Source organism: Alligator sinensis, unplaced genomic scaffold, assembly GCF_000455745.1.
Source record: "Alligator sinensis unplaced genomic scaffold, ASM45574v1 scaffold1238_1, whole genome shotgun sequence".
Classification (NCBI taxonomy): domain Eukaryota; kingdom Metazoa; phylum Chordata; order Crocodylia; family Alligatoridae; genus Alligator; species Alligator sinensis.
Window position 1 is genome coordinate 1,185,044 of NW_005842436.1, and position 18,137 is coordinate 1,203,180.

The 18,137-nt window shown below is 46.7% G+C and overlaps 1 protein-coding gene across 3 annotated transcripts in view; it reads right to left on the reverse strand.

Moving 5' to 3' along the window:
• Positions 1-11,886: 11,886 nt before the first annotated feature.
• Positions 11,887-18,137, reverse strand: part of ING4 (inhibitor of growth family member 4) — a 36,653-nt gene continuing 30,402 nt past the window's right edge. Inside the window, exons 2-8 of one of the 3 annotated variants that reach the window (XM_025211915.1) lie at positions 15,497-15,568; positions 15,163-15,329; positions 14,802-14,916; positions 14,372-14,480; positions 13,776-13,923; positions 13,102-13,163; positions 11,887-12,866 (exon numbers count right to left, since the gene is read on the reverse strand). In XM_025211915.1, coding sequence (XP_025067700.1) covers positions 12,827-12,866; positions 13,102-13,163; positions 13,776-13,923; positions 14,372-14,480; positions 14,802-14,916; positions 15,163-15,329; positions 15,497-15,524 — 669 coding nt within the window. In that variant the 5' untranslated portion in view covers positions 15,525-15,568 and the 3' untranslated portion in view covers positions 11,887-12,826. Of the gene's footprint in view, positions 12,867-13,101; positions 13,282-13,775; positions 13,924-14,371; positions 14,481-14,801; positions 14,917-15,162; positions 15,330-15,496; positions 15,569-18,137 lie in introns of those variants that run through there. The other 2 variants (XM_006030304.3, XM_025211914.1) reach the window with 2 other exon arrangements.

Consider the following 18,137-nt stretch of genomic DNA (forward strand, 5'->3'; position numbering starts at 1 on the left):
AAGGCAAAGGGATCAAGGAGAAAGGAAGAATCAGGGACACAGAGGGGGTCATGAAGGATGTGAGATGAAAAGCAAATGGAGGACCTGATGATGGGCAAAAAAGGCTGGAACACACCAGGGGGATGAGAGACTGGGAGAATTCAGGGGAAGAGTGGGAGCTGAAAGGAAAGTGAAGAGAGGATATAGTAGTGTTAGAGTGATGCTGTAGCCACAAAGGTCCAAAAATTATGTGAGAGTCAAGGATTACTTGGGGTGATATCTTTTATTGGGCCAACTGCATAGCTGGGACAGAGTTAGGCAAGTTTTCAAATGCAAGACATTCTTCATGAGGTCTGAGGAGTGAAAGCCAGCACAGAAGGCTATACGTAGGTGAAAAGAGCAGCAGGTGAAAGCATCTGGGGGAAGGGGGTTGAAAAGGAAGGGTACAACAGAAGCAGCTGAGATCTAGGGAGGATTGTGAGGGACGGGCATTGAGATGAGCTGGTTTGGTAAGCAGTCAAGAGGATGCTCCAATCTCTCCAGCCCGCTCCCATGTTCCAAGGCTGAATCCATGAAACCTACAAACATCCACAGCCTAGAACAGGGGGTATCAACCGGGGGTATGCGTACCCCCGGGGGTACTTGAGAAGGCCAGAGGAGATATGTGTGGGCGGGCAGGGATGGAGTGCTGCCATGCACCATCCCGCACTGCCATGCAGGCATCGGTCCACCCAGCTGGACACAAATGATGGAGAAAGCTTGCATGTGGCAGCTACTGCCGCTCTGTGTTCAGCCGTGCCTATCCCTCACCCCTGCTCTGCATCTGGCTGCCAGGGGTACACTGCTCCAAAAAGGTTGAAAACCCCTGGCGTAGAACAATATTTGAGAAGAGCATCCAGACTAGTGTTTACACATGTTTATTATTGGAGGTGAACAAACCCTACAGAAGACAAACTCAGAAAGACTTGAGCTCCATTGTGCTCCTATGCCCCCCCCAGTATCTCTCTTTCTTTTGTGTGGCATCAGATATCAACTTCCAAATTTATGAGCCACTGTCTAGTATTATCACTCAATGTGCAGATTCCATCTGCCCCATCTGGACATTTGTAAAGACTGCAGCTTTCAATTAAGTGCTGTGCTGTTTGTTAGGCACTGCATTCACGCAGAAGCCTGTCCAAGATGTTCATCTTATGAAGTGTTCTGAAACGTCCATATCCAAATCTCAGTCTGTTCAGCTTGACCCATGCTTCTCTGTCAAGGTCATGCCCAATAGGGGACTTGTTTGGTGTTAATATAAAGTGCTGTAGGGATTGGACTAACCTTTCCCAGTGGTCGACCCACTCCGTTGCTGCCCGTAGATTTGGTTCAGCAGCCTCAAACTCTTCCAGGAACTTGTGGGCTTCACATATAAATGCTTTATGACTTTTAAGTCGCTGAAGCCTCCATGTATTCAGGTCTTTAGTCAACAGTTGGTAAAGCAGGTGATTTTTATTATCTCTTGCTTCTATTGCCAGTAACAATGCTAGGGCAGGGGCGGGCAATTATTTTGAGCAGAGGGCCACTTACTGAGTTTTGGCAAGCCATTGAGGGCTGCATGATAGGTAGCCCAGGGCAGATAAATATTAATTTTCTAAATTTTTTAGGGGCCCTGTGGGCCGGACAGAATGGCTTGGCGGTCTGCATCTGGCCACTGGGCCACATTTTGCCCACCCCTGTGCTAGAGTCTGCCTTCTTATATCACTTGGTCTAATGCCTGAGAGTACAGGGAGTAGTACATCTGTGTGTTTAAGTTGTGCAGCCTGTTATAAGTCTCAGTGCACTGGTAAGTACAGTATTAAGCTTTTTAGTGTCACAGCTTTTGGGCCATACAGGAGCACAATATTCTGCTGGACCATATACCATGGCAAGTGCAGTGGTTCTAAAGACCTTGCACCTGGCACCCCATATTGTGCTGGCTAAACATCTTAAGGCAGCTACCTGTGCAGAGACTTTACTGCTGGCTTTCTGAATGTTTATAGGTGAGGGAATGGTCTAATGTAACTCCTGAGTAGGTTGGGGTATGCTCACGAAGAAGGATGTGGTTCCCTACTTTGATATTCAGTGTGCTCTTGGCTTAACAACTGTCTAGGTGGAAGAGTGATGGTACTGATTTTTGATGCTCAACTTTAAGTGCCACTTATGGAGACAGTCAGCAATGAGTTCCATGTCGGTACACAGTACTTTTTTTCCCTTCCCAGACTACTGTTGCCTAATAGAGTCCACAGCCTTGAGCTGGGCACCCAGACTTCCTATACAGTACATGAGGGGAGTTAGGTGCCTGAGGATGGGATCCACAGCAGTTAGCATGTGAGGTGGAGTGCTTCCTATGCTACCCAGCAGGAAACCCTGAAGCAGCAAGGCCTGACCCTCACTCCACTCAAGATCCTGAACCACAGCCTTCTCCTAGACTAGAGCTGGTTTCAGCACCTCTCACAAAATGCTGCCAGGAGGATGTGCTTCGGTTTATTTCAGTGCCCTCATGGTTAGAGATCTTTCCTGGGTGATGGAAGATCCATAGTGAAATTCCTCCTCTGTTAGAACGCTGAGGACACATTACTTATTAAGCTGCTCTGGATTGTGGTTGGGGAGGGATGGTCCAGTGTCTTCTGGTGATGCTATTTCATTTTCTATAAAATACTTATTTAGCCACCTGGAACCAAGTCTTCTGCTCCCACTGGGCTAGAGAGCCATTCTCTTTGAATATCTAATTATTTCATGCTAAGAGCAATGGCTTGAGCAGAAGCTACCATCCTCACAGTACCCCTTACCTGAGAGAGGAGAGGATCTGAATTCAGATTCCTCTCTAAAAGAAGAGGTCTCCATATCCCCATTGAGTGCACTAACTATGCAGCTGTTGGAATTCAGGCAAGATGTGTTGTGTAGGGGGTTACTTACGCTTTGAGAATAGCTACCGACTTGGTCCCTGCAGTCAAGGTTGGAGGGGGAGGGAAAAAACTTCCAGTATGAAAAGCTTCAGAAAAAAACTTTTAGTTGAGACAGATGTCTAGATTCTTGATACTGTTAGGACTTAGGCACTAGTTCTGGGCATGCCCTGAAGCAGACATTTGCACACCCAGGGCACTATAGTGATTGAAAATATAGGCACCTTGGATTTCTGGTGCCCCCAGGGGTAAGCAACAGCTAGAATATGGGATTGAGAATTTTGGACTTTGGCACCTCAGGTCTTTTTGTGACTCAGCTCTCCATGCTTTGCAGAGTTCCCAGGTTTCACAGGTAACTGAGGGGTCAAGATACAGGCAGAGACAGATACCATATAGGAAACTCCCATGGGCACCTGGTGCTAAGGTAGCAGGTTAGCTAAATTACCCCTAGCTAGAACTCATTAGCAGATTGGGCCAGCTTGTCCATTACCTGATGAGCCCCTTTCCTGCATGTGTGTAGCTGCTTGGACGTAAGCAGCAGCACTTTCAGCTACTACTCAATAAGCTACTCAATGCAACAATCTCTGTATTAAGCCTTAGGTTTCTGACTGCTTGGTTATGGTGGGGAGGGGAACAGTACCTGTTGCTGGGCCTTCTGGCAGGATGACTGGTGGAGGCTGACCTGTGGTAACCGTAGCTGGAGCAATGGCAGAGGGAGACAGCAGCTGTATCTGCACCAGTGGCAGTCGTAGTGACAGCATGGGCTTTTTCGGTGTTGACAGATGAGGGAAAAAAATAGTGCTTTACTGAAAGAGGCTTTGCGTCAGTTTGATCTGGCTCACCCAACATCGGTATAGCTCATGCGCTTCAGCAGGGCTTGTCAGTGCTTTTATCTAATAGCTGATTCAATCAGCTATTAGATTGTTGTTCATCCATTGTGGGTGAAGATGACATTCTCTCCCTCCCCCCTCCCTGGATGCTAAGTGGGAAAGAAACAGTGAGGGAGAAAAGGAGAAAAAAAAGGAAAAATGAGAGAAGAGAGAGAAAGGAGGGGGGTGGAGGCTAGGTCACGTGGGTACATAGGTGACTTATAAGCCCGATCTTTGCCTTAAACAATCTGCTGCAGCAGGGGCAGGAAAGTGATGAGGACTGTGTATGAGAGATTTTTGTTTTCCTGGACACGTGTTTCTTCATTGCTTCTGTCATGCGTTGCTGTTCAAAGGCCAGTGCTCTGTTCTATATTGATGACCTCCAGCATGGACGGTTGCAAGTGATTTGCTCCCATGACTCCGGGTCGATGCCAAAACTCTTTAGGGACACCGTTAGGGTGTTCTTCTACCGCTTCTTTGGTGCACCGTGAAAGTGTACTCCATTTGACAGTTGGTTGTGGATTTTATTTGGCAGGTGAGTGTCGGGATGTGAGGATTAGCACAGAAGACAAACTTTGCTCTGGTACTGGGAGCCTGGAGGTGATACATCTGGAATTCAGTCAAACTGTGACTCAGAGGATACTGAAGGGAACTGCTTGTTTGTCTATGCTTACAGTACTAGACTGGGAACTGAGTTTTAGGATCCCAGAAAGCTATCAGAAACTTCCAGATATTTTTTTCCTAAGAGGCCAAAGACAAGCCAGTACTGAGTTCTGTTTTTAGTACACCTTTGAACAAGAGAGCATTGTAGTAATTAAAGTTTATTGAGATGGAGTAGCTGAAGCAGACTTGTGAACATGACTAAAAGCCATAGAGAGATTAGTAAAGTAAGGGAGCCATATGGAATATGGACCAGCACTTGCAGGGCCCAAATCCTCCTGGAAGCACTCCCCCCAAATACAGGGGAAGTTTCCTGTGTGATACCAGTCTCTACCTGCATCTGGACTCCTCAATTACTTGTGGAACCCTCTCTCTCCCCTCTCTTGACGATAGGTGCTAATTGAGGTGTTATAGTGTTACGGAACACCCCAAATTTGTTAGAAACCCAGTGGGTTTGAACACCTGGCAGCAGTCTGCACTTGGACAAGGACTCAGTGATGTGAATTCCACCCCCCCGCCTCCCTCTCAAATTAATTATCCCCAAAACATACATTTCACGTGCTCCCTTAGGGAAGGTACATGGGTATAACATTATCCCCACTGAAGTGTCACCAACTTTACCCTGTAATGTTTATTATTTGGAGGGGGCCATACTAATATCCCTTTCTAACAGCAAGAAGAAAAGACCTATAAATGGGTCCAACTTCAAATTAACAAGTGTCCTACTTGTTTTCAAGTTGATAGTCTGTTCATCTGTTGCTGTAATGCTGTCCATTGCCCCTAAGCAGACCATTCTGAGCGCTTCATGCTGTTGTCACACCCTTTGCCTATGCCATGCACACTGCTGGCACTTGCAAGCTCTTGCAGTGATGGAATCCCAAATCTGGAGGTAGCAGTTTTTGTTGCTCTGGGCAGGTGGCAAGATGCAGGCTTCTACAGAGTGTGCAGCACAATTGGTGGGAGAACGGGTTCCAGGGAAAAAATGGGGCTGTGCTGAATGCAGGAGAAAGTGGGGAGGAGGGAGTGGGCAGAGCCTTGCTGGGAAGAGCCTGGGCTCACCCAAAGGCATACCTGGCAGTAGGGGCAGGACTCCCCTCATCAGCCTTGCTCCCTAACACCTACTGAATTACAGACTCTAAGGGCATTTTCACACATGTTCTGGGAGGTGTGGCAGGGGGGCGCTTTAATTAGAGAATCACACTAATTAAAAGTTTCTGAGTGTCACATGTATCAGTGTCTCTGCGCTGAAAAATGGCTGCAAGGTGGTTTAAACTAAAGCTCGTCAAATGTGGGGTTACCACTAGGGGTATGCGAAGTGGGCCCTATTTGATTCAAATTCAGCCCAAATCGGGGACAGTGATTCAATTAAATGATTTGGATCATGGAATCATAGAAGTTGGGTCGGAAGGGACCTTGTAGATCTGCAAGTCTGACCCCCTGCCTGGGCAGGAGGAAAACTGGGCTCAAATGACCCCAGCCAGGTAGGCATCAAGCCTCTTCTTAAAGACCCCCAGGGTAGGAGTCAGCACCACTTCCCTTGGAAGTTGGTTCCAGATCCTAGCCGCCCTTACTGTGAAGTAGCTCTTACGGATGTCTAATCTAAACCTCCTCTCCAACAATTTGTGGCTGGTGTTTCTTGTTATCCCGCGGGTGCTAGGGGAAACAAGGTCTCCCCCAAACCCTTCTGGTCCCCCCTAGTGAGTTTATAGACAGTCACCAGGTCCCCCCTCAGCCTTCTCTTGTGAAGGCTGAAAAGGTTCAGGTCCCGTAGCCTCTCATTGTAGGGTCTGCCCTGCTGTCCCCGGATCATGTGGGTCCCCAATCACTGTCCCCGATTCGTTTCGGCTCAATCTGAATCTGAAGCTTCGATGCTGATTTGGAGAATCAGCGATTTGGCCATAGACACAGCTTTAAATGTTTTTTCTATATACCTCAAGGTACCAGGCGTGGTTTGTGAATGCTGCGATGGTGGGGTAGATAAAGCATCCCGCAGGAGTGCGGGGGGGCCCTCCACGTGCTCAGCAGCAAACCTGGAAGTGGACCCAAAGTACTTCCAGTCCACTTCTGGGTCCTCCAGGGAGCAAACAGAGGCCCACCCCTGCAGTCCACCAACCCCCAGGGCCCTACCCCCCCCAGACCCAGAAGGCACCAGTCACAGAGCCAAGAGTATGTGGTCTTCTGAGTTAGCCCTATAAAGTGGGAAGATGGACTCTTCTAGCATGAGATCATTCAGTCTCTGCTTTCACTCTTTTGTCCTCTGTGCTGAGTTGACTGTGCCCCTATGGCTTCTGTATGACAGTTTTCAGTTAGCTTTGGTTGACAGTTAAACTATTTAAAACATCAAGTGCTCCAGGACTAGCTACTGTCAGAAATAAGGTTCTCTGCTGAGAGCTCTCTCTTCCTGGCACCCACTCCTTGCAAACTGTTTGAAGTGCTGTCTAATCCTTCAGTCGTCCTCCATGTTTCCAAAAAGTATCACTCTGGTGGAGCTTTTACCTCTTCCATTCTTTCACTTGGGGTGTTCCACTTGTCTGCTTTATTCCTGGTTCAGACTTTGCTCTGGTCTAAGGAGTCTGATAAGAGATCTGCTATATTCAAGTGTCTGAGTTTTAGCTGATCAGCACCATGCAACAGGAGCTTCTAGATAGCACAGTCACTTGCTCTCATGGGATCTTCTTAGATTAGAAGACAGATCCCTAGATCCCCCTCTGCGAGGAATGTGGCCACACCACCAGTCGATAGAGTCATATTCTTTCTGGCTTGTTTTCTCTTAAAGCTCCAGGAATCTTGCATTCCTTGCCTTACGCTCTGCGGTAATCCAGTCTCTGTAGCTGTGCTCTAGCCAGGGGTCATTTGAGAATAGTCACCCTGATACTATTGCTGAGGTCTTGTAAGCATGGAGCTGGGCAGAACTGCTATAAAGCTTTTTCCTTTTTCCTCTCTGCTCATAGTTGCTGCTGTGCCGTTTGTCCTACAATAAAAAATGTCCCCCTTCTGAGCAAGCAGTACATGATAGCAGAGTGGAACACAGTGGAAGACCTGAACACAAGGCTGCATGACTCACAGAGGAGCCCACATATGAGCCATGACAACAGATTTGAGCTCCTGGCTGTCAGATAGCAGCTCCAAAATAATCCACTCTTCTGACTAGTGAGGATTGAGCCAGGTAGAAGACAAGAATTGAGAGACGTAGGTAAGCATCAGGGCTGGAAACAGGCCAGAAGAGGAACATATAGCCTCTCTCTTGTTTGATGGGGGAGACATCACGCCATCCTTCATCCCAAAAACTGAAGAAGCCAAGTTCTTTCTTTGGAAAGGTTGCAAAAATTTTTATCTCCCTCTTAGACAAGTTTTTATGCTGTTTCCAAAGGCAGGTTGAATCTGCTGAAGGTTTGTCACAGCCGCAAGCACGCTAGTCCAACACTGACTTTGTAGGTAGGTTCCATAACAACATGCTACTGCATCGTGTTGTTTGTGGCATAAGAAACCATCATGCATCAGACCTGGTGCAGCTGGACACTGGCTTGACACCTAAGAAAGCCACTACAGCAACTAGATGAGCAGAGAACAAGAAGGAACAATAGGCATTGTGGGTTCCTGCCAAACCCATAGGCAATACTCGACTGTGCCACTGCCTGACATCATCTGTCAAAACAACACCAACTGTCAATCCAAGTCCACAGTGGACAGGTTGACAGCAACCAGATTGCTAAGTGCGAGTATAAAGCAGCCCAAACCCACTGCTTGTGTCTGGTGTGAACATATCTCGAGGCAGCCTTCTGCCGAATGCCTGGCTAAGAATGTTGGCCTTTTTTGGGATACAACTTTTTATATTATAATTTACTTAAAGGAGAATTTCTCACACACATAAAACCCCCTTGGTTATACTGGACATTGGTAACATGAAGAGTCACTGAACTTCCATGAGTGGAAGGAAGCAGTCACAGCATGCCATTGGGGTGGAGCAGGCTACACCACATGGCCAGGGAGGGTGAGCAGTATAGTGCTGGGACCGGGCCAGGCCCCAACCCCAGGGTACACGGGCTGAATGCAGAGCTTCCCTGTGGCATCAGCATGTCAGAAGCACCTGTTCATGTTGAAGTGGAGACTGCCTGTGTCAGGGCCCAGCAGCCCCAGGTTCCTGCCAGATACCTGGACCCAAGTTTCACTGCCTTCAATAAAAGTTGTCAAGAAACAGCTCCAAGAGGGAATTACTGAGTTGAATAGCTGGCTAAATGATGTGCATCTATAGTCAGCATGGCAATGCTTCTTGGGACTGTGTGCAGCCCTGCCCCAGCTCCAGCCCATGCTGTCACTGCCACAAGATCCCAGCCCCGGAGTGGCTCCCTGCCCAGCTGTGCACCCTGCCAGTGCTGCTTGGGCTGTTCTCCATGGAAACCCTGGTCCCGTGCTGTCACAGCCCCACCGCTCCTGGAGTCTCGGTGGAAACTGGGCAGTGACAGAGGCTACTGGGAAATGGAGTCTACTGCAGGCCTGATCCAGCCCGTGGGCCAGACTTTGCCTGCCATTGGCCTAGAAGACTTCCAGGGTCTGTGAAGGAAGAGGAGTATTCTGGGGATCTCAGTGAACTTTAAGTTGTCTAGTATGGCTGAGACAATTACAACAAAGAAGCTGCATCTCACAACTAGAATGTTAAAAACTAATGGTTACAACAGAGACAAAATGGGGAAAATATGAGGAGCTGACAATTTTTTTTTCCCCAATGTAAAGTAATAGAATTGCAGACAATTCAGCATCACTGGAATGCAAATAGTCATGGATTAAAGTTCTAACCAGTAAAACTAGTATTGCTGGGTTGTGACACCAGCAAATCTCTCTGAAGAAAAGGCCAAACTGTTTCTAAGCATATGTCCAAAACATGTAGGATGAAAAGCCATGCTAACATGAGGAGACTTCATTCTGGGGGACATTTGTTTACTGTTATGGGGCCAGTAACAAACTGTCTTAGTAATTAAAAAAAAATTCCTAACCCAGGGTAATACAACACCGAATCTCACTCTAACAGAGCGCAACATTAAATTAGTGGTTGACAGCGTGCCTTTTTGCAAACAAAATACAGCACCTACTAGTAACATTACATCTGCAACATGTACAGTAATATGTACCTTATTGTCCATTCTCCTCCTAGTCATGGGTTTTCACATCATATTTTTGTCTTGCCTTATTTTTCTGTATTTCACACTCCTAATTTATATTTATGTTTCCCATCTGTTATGTTGTGAGTTTCTATTTTTAATTGCAGCTTTCCTTTCTGCAAGCACTTGGGGTGGGCTTTCAATGAAAATTTTCTATTTTCTCAATTGTGGATTTGTCCTTCTTGGCCATCTAGGAAACTCTTGCAGAACCCCTAGATATCATATATATTTTTCAGTCTATGTTTTTTCTCTTTATCACTTTTGTTCATAATGTTTTCCAACATTAGAATCCCATACAGTGCTGCAGCTACATCTTATATTTCCTATGGGGGAGACAGCATACCAGCTTGGTATCCTTACTAATTTTTTCTTATTAAAAAGCAAAGGACATCTTAACCATTAACAGAAAACTGGGAATTAGTAAATACCCCACATAAATCTCCCCCTTCTCTCTGGGCCATTTCTATCAGCCCTACTTGAGGTCCCTTTCTTCCCCAGACTATAACAGCCTTTATGCTGTTTCCTGCCACAACCTCCAATGCTTCATTCCATGCCTGTTACTTCATCTATTCATAGCTTCTCACATAAGTTGATTTCTTGCTCTATGCGTACCACAATACCATAATTTATACAAAATTTCCATGATTTTTACTGACATATACAGGATTGTACACAGTAGTAGTATTCTCTACAGTGGTAGTGAAAGGTGGTACATTAATACCTCATCTAACCCATAACACTGAACCTGGCATGTATAACCAGTTCTCCATTTAAGATAACAGTAAGAGTTAAATGCTTTATGAAGAATAGCAGTATCCAAAAATCAAAACTCAGATTTTTTTTTCTATTGTCTGAATAGAAAAAAAAAACAAAAACACATGAGAGAAGGTGAAGGACCACATAAAAGCACCTCTGGCAATGGCTGGATAAGTGCGACAGAAAAAGTTAGAGAAATCATATTTAGGGCTGATTTATCTAAGAGGGGCTTGGAGCTGTGAGGAAAGGGCTCCTGTTTGATTCCTTCTGCTTTCAGGGAAGCAGGACTTCGCAATCCTGTTTGCTTACAAAGAATGTACATCAAAACTCCCAAACTCCACCATAATTGCTCCTTCTAACAGAAGTGATGTACAAACCCCTAAACTTTTGACTGGCTGTCCAGGTCCAGGAGAAGGTATTCTAAGAAATAGGCTGTGATTATGCAATTAAGGCTTATAGCTTTTGTATACCCAGAGCCACACACAATCACAATTTCCTCACTTAGGAAAGCATGTAGCTTCACCCTTGATGAAGCCTTTTTAGGAATGATTTAGAGATCTTATTAATTGAAACATAAGGAGTAGATGCCCAGGTTTCTACATATTTTTGTCTCCTCTCCTTTGCTCTACATAATCAAACTTCTGCTCTTTCTTTCAGCAATAGCTCCAAGAATTCTGTTTTTCTTTCCTTCTCCATAGCTGAACCTGTTCAGGTCTTGCTACATCTGATCTTCTTTCTCTTCTCATGTCTCCCAAATGTATGTCTTCCTACCAGCTTTACAAAAGTCATCCACTGAATTTATCTTCCTTGTTTTTTCTTTGTGCTCATGTCTCTCTCCAGGAACATTAAGGGATCTCTGGGCTCTATCTATAGATTGGAGAGTCTGGTCAGGGCCCTGATACTGAACCTCTTTGAGAACACCAGGACCTTCCTCCTTTTTTGGATCACTTCTCCTCATCTTCAGGCAAGCTGGGCTGCATCCAAATAAGGAGAAAAAAAACTTGACCCCAACCCATCAGTACTTGACCCCCACTCATAAGTACCAAACTTATGAGACACTTAAATTATTCTGGAGGGCAGAAGCAAACCCTCTCACTTTGTCCCAGAGCTGGCAACTGAATGTAAACAAGGAGAGGTTTACTGGTCTCCTCAGTAAGTAGTTAATTTGCTCATACCTTCATGCAAAAAGAGAAATTTCTCTTTCCCCACCATGTTCAACTCCTTAATGTAACCTTGTCCCCTTGGTAAAGATGCTTACATCTTGAAGTCATGTTTCTCCTTACATCTCATACAGAACAGTATCTGTGAAGGCAGCTAGGCTGGGAGTATGAGAGGATCAACTAAAGCAGTGATCTGACCTAATCAATCCTGTGGTTTGGATGCATGGGTTTGTGTTTGCACCTGCACTAGGGCCAAGCAGCAAGGAACTGCACAGAGGCTAGGAGCTGCACCTGCACTGCAGCCAGGGTTGGGAAGAAGCAGTGGCAAGGAAAAGCTGTGGTGGTGGGGACTAGGTCAGAATACTAGTCTGCCTTGTACCTGAGCCAAGTTGTTCACTGAACGAGAGAGTAGCAGCTGTCACCATTTGTCTATGAAATCCAAATCCAGATTCAGCTGCCACAAAAAAAACCCAGATAAATCCTGTAACGGTTGTTTCAGTGGGTTTTATTTAATTCTACATTTCATGAGTTGGTTTGGATCTCCATGCTTCCCATCACCAACAGGAGAGAAAAACCCAACTGCAAAAAGGAAGGAAGGGTGACTGTCACATAAGTACAGGTTAGATGGAGCCATCCTTCCCCATGAGCTCACAGATGCTTCCTCCTTCCTGCAATGCATTTCCCATTCCTAGGGGATTAGCCCTGGAGATGAATAAGAAACTCAGGTTGGCTCTAAATACTCCCCTTCTCCCTACAGCAAATACCACTTGATGCTAGAAGGAACTATTGAATAGGGCAGGACAGGGCAGGAAGGATGTAAAAAGATCTAACTTCTCAACCAACCCACAAGATTAAAAGATGGCCTGGCTCCCTGTCACTCCTGAAGGAGACATCTAGGAAAGAAGTCACAGACCTGTAAAGTTAGGGAAGACTTGCTTTCTTCCCTTTCTGCATCTCTACATCTGATTTCCTGAAGGAGAGATGTAGGCAATGAGTTCTGAGTGGGCTGAAGGAAAGACAGGGAAATCAAGTAAACATCCCAGCCCCTGAAAATCTAGGAGCTACCCAGCTACTCTCATTCCTTCTGTTTCAGAAATCTGTTTTTGAATAGCACAAACAGAGGACCTCCCATAGGAATTTGGAGGCAGCAGGGGATACAGAACACACAGGAACTGTTATGAGGGCCCAAACCATTCAGAGGTGGCCCTAAGCACAAGGAGGACAAGACTCCTCCCCCCAGTCAAGGTCCCAGGGGCTGGGGAAGCAGCAGTAAGACCATGGCAGGGAAGAAGGGAGCTCTTGCAGCATCAAGGGCTCAGAGGATTTTACTTTTTCTTCCTCTCCTGGGAACAACGAGGGCAGAACCTGGTAGGAAGTGAAGAAAGGAGGCAGACATTAAAATGTGACAGAGATCCTCCAAAAAAAGACTCCATTTGACCCTCTCTAGCAGCCCCAAGATCCCATGTACATATGATCCCCAATTAATCTTCAATGGGATCACTTCTAAATACCCTACCCAGGGCATTCCCTCTCCAGAAACTCATGAGATCCCCTTATCCCTTTGGTACCTGCAGTGTCCTTGTTTTTAGAATGCACTCACCATTTTCCTCTTGGCTTTGTCGTCAGGCCCACACAAGCAAAATGGAACCATTCAATGGAGCACTGGTAGGGGCAGAAAGCAAGAAGTCATTCATAAAGGGGAACTTCCTTCCTTGACATGTAATTTAGGGGCTACCAAGGGCCCTTGGTCATTTGATTATATAAAGCTGCCCTGACAAATCTGTAAAAGAGACCATGTTAATGTGCAACATAGAGCAGGGGATAGAGAAACATGACTAATTTCTATGCCATTATGAAGCTTCCCTCCTTCCTGGTCCCAAGTTCAACCAGCAAAGAAGTCTGTTCCTCTAAGGGTCCTCCCCAAATTCAGGGTCCTTCTTCACTCCCCGCAATAAGTATCTCCCTCCCCTCTCCATCCCATTATTTGGAGAGAGGTTACAGCATTGTTGCAGCCATGATACTCCAAAAAGTGTATGAGAGGACCCAAGACAAGGCAGTGTGTGCCCAAAAGCTTGTCAACTCTCCTCCAAGTATACACTTGGTCTGATAAAAGATATCACCACAGAAAACCCTGCTTCTCATGCTATTTGGAGATACACCCTTAAAACGTTGTTGATTCAGGTATGTATCAGATTCACACAGAGCCAGATTCCCACTATGAGGGTCTCTCACTAATCCCTTCTCACTTATTCACACCAAATGCAGGTCTCTTACATCCGGATTGTCACAGCCAATCATTTCTCCGTAGGAGACTTGGTGACAGAGGCAGTAGGTGGGTTCATTGGGGTCCACAGGCATATCCAGCACATCTGAGGGGTGCACATTTCCAAAGGTCACTGAGGGCATCCCATACTCTGTGCTTCTGCAGGGGGAGAGGGGAATCAGGTTAGTAGGGTCACCAGGAAAGGGCTGCATCAGCTGTCCCTAAGGTCCTACACATACACCCACAAATCCACTATCTTGGGGTCCTGTTCCCACAGCAAGGCTCTGATTATCCAGATCTTTCCTCCTGCAGGCAGGAAAAAGGAGATTACTTTCATTAGGAGTTCCTGCAGCTACACTAAGGCTCTTCTTTTCACTTCCCCAGGGCAGGAAAGAGGTAGCGGAGTGATTAACCCCTGGTCTGATCCCGTAGAGTGGCAGGACATCGGGCAGGAACTGACCGATTAAGCTGATCCTAATTAAGCAACCTGGAATGGCCTTTCTCCCTCATTCACACCAAATGCAGTCTTTTACACCCATGTTGGTCACATCCAGTCTATCCAACTTGCAATGTTGTACCCAGCCTCCTGGGTCTCCCCATCACTCACGTGCGGACAAGTTTCAACTTTTTCTGAGCCGTCTTTGGTGCCTCCTCATCAGAGTTCTTCCCCTTGGAGCGAGCACGGGCAGCTTTTTTCTCTTTCTGGGCCCGGCCCTCTGGTAGGAACAGGAAAGAGAAAAATTAAGCCTACTAGAAAGAGACATCTATAAGCAGTCCCTTTTAGTGTACTAAGACACCCACCCCTTTATCGTCTCTGGGTCACATGCCCCATCATCTCTTCTGGGACACCCCACATAAACCTCCCCCCCATCTCTCTGGGCCATCTCTTTATCAGCCTTACTTGAGGTGTCTCTCCCCCTCAAACTGTAACAGCCTTTGTGCTGTTTCCTGCCACGCCCTCCAAGGCTTCATTCCATGCCTGTTACTTCCGTGGTCCTTTGCCCCCTGCCTTCAGCCCCCAGTGGTAGGGGACTCACTCTTCTTGCCCTTGCTGGAGGAGCTGTCATAATCACTTGACTCAATCTGTTTTTCCTTCAGGTCAGCCTCAAAACGGGCAAGGTCAGTGTCCAGCCGCCGGATGTGCTTGTCCACCTGTTTAGGCAACAATGAGCAACAGCGTTATCAGAGGACAGAATCCCAGGGGACCCAGAGAATAGAGCAGAAACAACTTGGACAAAGAGCAGAGATGCAGCAGAGATCAGTCAGCAAGGAAGCTGGGGATTCCCAACAGAACTGGGGTTCTCAAGGTACTCCTTGAATCAGGAATAGAAATCTCTAGGTCATGATTTTCAGCCCTTCAGACTGCAGCCACCTTATACTCCCCCACACTTTTCTTACCATTTCGTAGGTCTGCATGGCAAGCTGAACCTTGTCATCTCCAAACTCTTTGCATTTTCCGTAGGCTTCCTGGATTTGCTTGAGAAGCCCCAATTTTTCCTCTGAGGACAGAGTCCGTGCATTGCTGATATACTCTGTGGCCAGTTTATCAATCTCTGACTTGAGGTCTGAAACAAAACCAAGCTCACTGTCAAGAATAATCATAATGCCTTCTCCTAGGACAGGCAGAAAAAGCCTGCCACTGCAGTGCATATAAGGGAAAGAAAAGCTAACCAGCTGGAAGCTTCCTGCTTTGTCACAGCATGCAACTCTGGGTCTTATCTCAGACACTCACCTTCTGTTCGCTGGTCCAGATCTCGCATGAGCTGGAAGTTTCTCTGCAATTCAAATGGTAGGTTCTCAATGCCTGAAGAGAGAGGAGGACACATGGAGGGGTCAGGCTGTCTAGGACACAGAGTAAATAAACACAAATTCCATCAAGTAGAGAGCAGTGTTGACACACACATGCTAGTCAGTTCATTATAATAGATGTATATCCCAAAACTCAACTTTATGTTTTATATTGCATTTTTAATATAGTGATGTTTAAGTCAAACACCTCAAAGCAAAGGCTGTTCACTACTGATCCATCCAAAAGGTGGACGGACATAGATATCCGCAACAGAGAGACAGGAAGATTGAAGAAAATATGAGAAGAGACTTGTGCTAGGTCAAGTAAAATCACAAAGCTGGAAACAGGGTACAAGAATCTTATCTTCCAGGCCCACATTCTTTGTTCTGGCCTGCTGCAACCTAATTTATTTCAGCCTAGTCAGTTTAGCACCTTAAAACACAACTGTAACCACGAACTGCTTTAACAGATCGGCAGCAAGGCTCAGAATGGAACATTCAAAATCGGAGATCAGCAATTCATTCCCAATGTATCTTCTTGCTAGTCCACTCACAGACATGGGGTCCTTTCAGACTTATCCTACTGCAGAGTTGGCCAACCTTGGCCCATGTGCCACAAGTGGCACGCAGCAGAGTGGGGAAGGGAATAGGCAACACAGGGCAAAAAGGAGAAAGCAAAGCAGCAGACTGGGCAGGGGGAGGTGATCACAATGGGATTCAGGGAGGTTGGGGGCTAATTTGTGGCAGGCTTGCCAAAAAGGTTGACCCCCCACTTCACTTCTGGATGCACAAATAGCCATACCAGCAAAAAGTGCCCACTTTCTTCTTGGCCACACCCTGTCCAATCAAGTCAGATCTGACCACACTAAGCACTCATGACTTCCAAGCTTGATTACTGCAATTCACATGCCCTGATAAAACTCCAGTTAGGGCTCCAGGTGAGTTCTTGTCTATCCTTCTAGTCAAGGGTAAGGGCCCAAGCAGGGGCAGATGCATCCTGCAGATCAATATGTAGCTGCAGGGCTTTGGCTTCTTTGACCATGGTTGCTGAGCTGATGGGGTCCACCTAACAAAGAGGAGGAAAAGTAACTTTGCTCATAGACTCATTAACCTAGTGTTTTAAATTAGATTTGACTGGAGCTAGTAACAAAAGCCCATAGGTAAATAAAAAGCAGGCTGACCTGCACAAAGACCTCAGAACAGAAGGAAACAAAGGAAATCATAATCAAGTTGCAAATGGGACAGTAGTGGGACAATCTGTCAAGTCAGGGGTTGGCAACCTATAGTCCATGGGCTAAATCCATCCTGTGGAGCCACTGGATGCAGCTTGTGTACTCAGGGGATTTTGGTGGTGCAGTGGAGTGGAACCACAGTGGAGGAGGGCAGGGGGGTTCACAGGTGCCACAACTGGGTGACAGGGAAAAGTGGCAGCAACAGCTGAGTCCTAGTACTGACCTGCCTCAGACTGAAGCAGGGTTATTCTGGCCTGCTGCCAGAACAGTTTGCCAAATTCTGTATTAAGTAATCTCAAATGCAAATGGAAAGATATATGGAGAATAACTGGGAAGAACTGGAAGTCCTAGCACACACAAAATGATGATCTCACTGAGTTAAGTGACACTTAGTGGAACAGTTCATAGGACCAGAATATGGATGGGTATTCCCTTTCTGGAAGAACAGGAAGGGAAAAGGGGAGGATATACTGCCTTGCATATCTAGAGATGTGCACGTGTTCTGAGGTCCAGAACAAAGTAAGAACTGGACCTGTTGAAAGTCTTTGGGCCAAAATAAAAAGGGGAAAAACAGCAAGGGATGTCACTGTAAATATCTATTACAGAGCACCAAACTAGCAGGTGGACAAAACTTTTTTTTTAATTTGACTGGAGCTAGTAAACCCCTTTGAGACACTGCAAGAGGCACGTGCAGGAACAAAAAAAAGTGCCCCGCACTGCAGATTTGCAGAGGGGGAGCAAAATTAGACCCCTGGGTTCAGGGTTTCAAACAATACCCGGGGGGAAAAAACTGAAGCAACCAGAGGCTCAGTCCTCCACAGAGATGCTCTGGTATCCTGCCAGAGCATCTCTGTGGTTGGCCCTTTCCCTGGTCCTGAAGCATGCTGCCTGCCCATGCAGGGCAGGCAGCAGTACAAGCTACAGGGACCTGGACCTGGCTTATGCCAGGTAAGTAAGGGGTTGAGGGGCTGGAGGAGGGGACCTTCCCCAACACCCTGTTTGCTCCCCCTGCCACCCCCCTCACTGGCAGTAGCAGAGAAGGAGCAGGAGGCTGGAGAGAGCAGGGGAATGTCTCCAGCTCATTTCCAGGGGCTTGTCTGGAGGGGAGGTGGGGGGGGTTATAGAGGATAACCCACATGAATATGAGCTCAGAATGCCATGTGGTAGCTAAGGGCGCATCCAGACATGCACGGATATTTGTTTTCCTGGGAACAAGTAGCAGAGGCACACCTTGTGCCACCGCTACTTGTCCCCAGGAAACACCCATGCTCTGGTGTGCAGCAAGTTACCCCAGGTGGAGTAGGGGAGGCTGGGGCCAGCACAGTTGCTGGCCCCAGCAGCCTTACCTGGGGA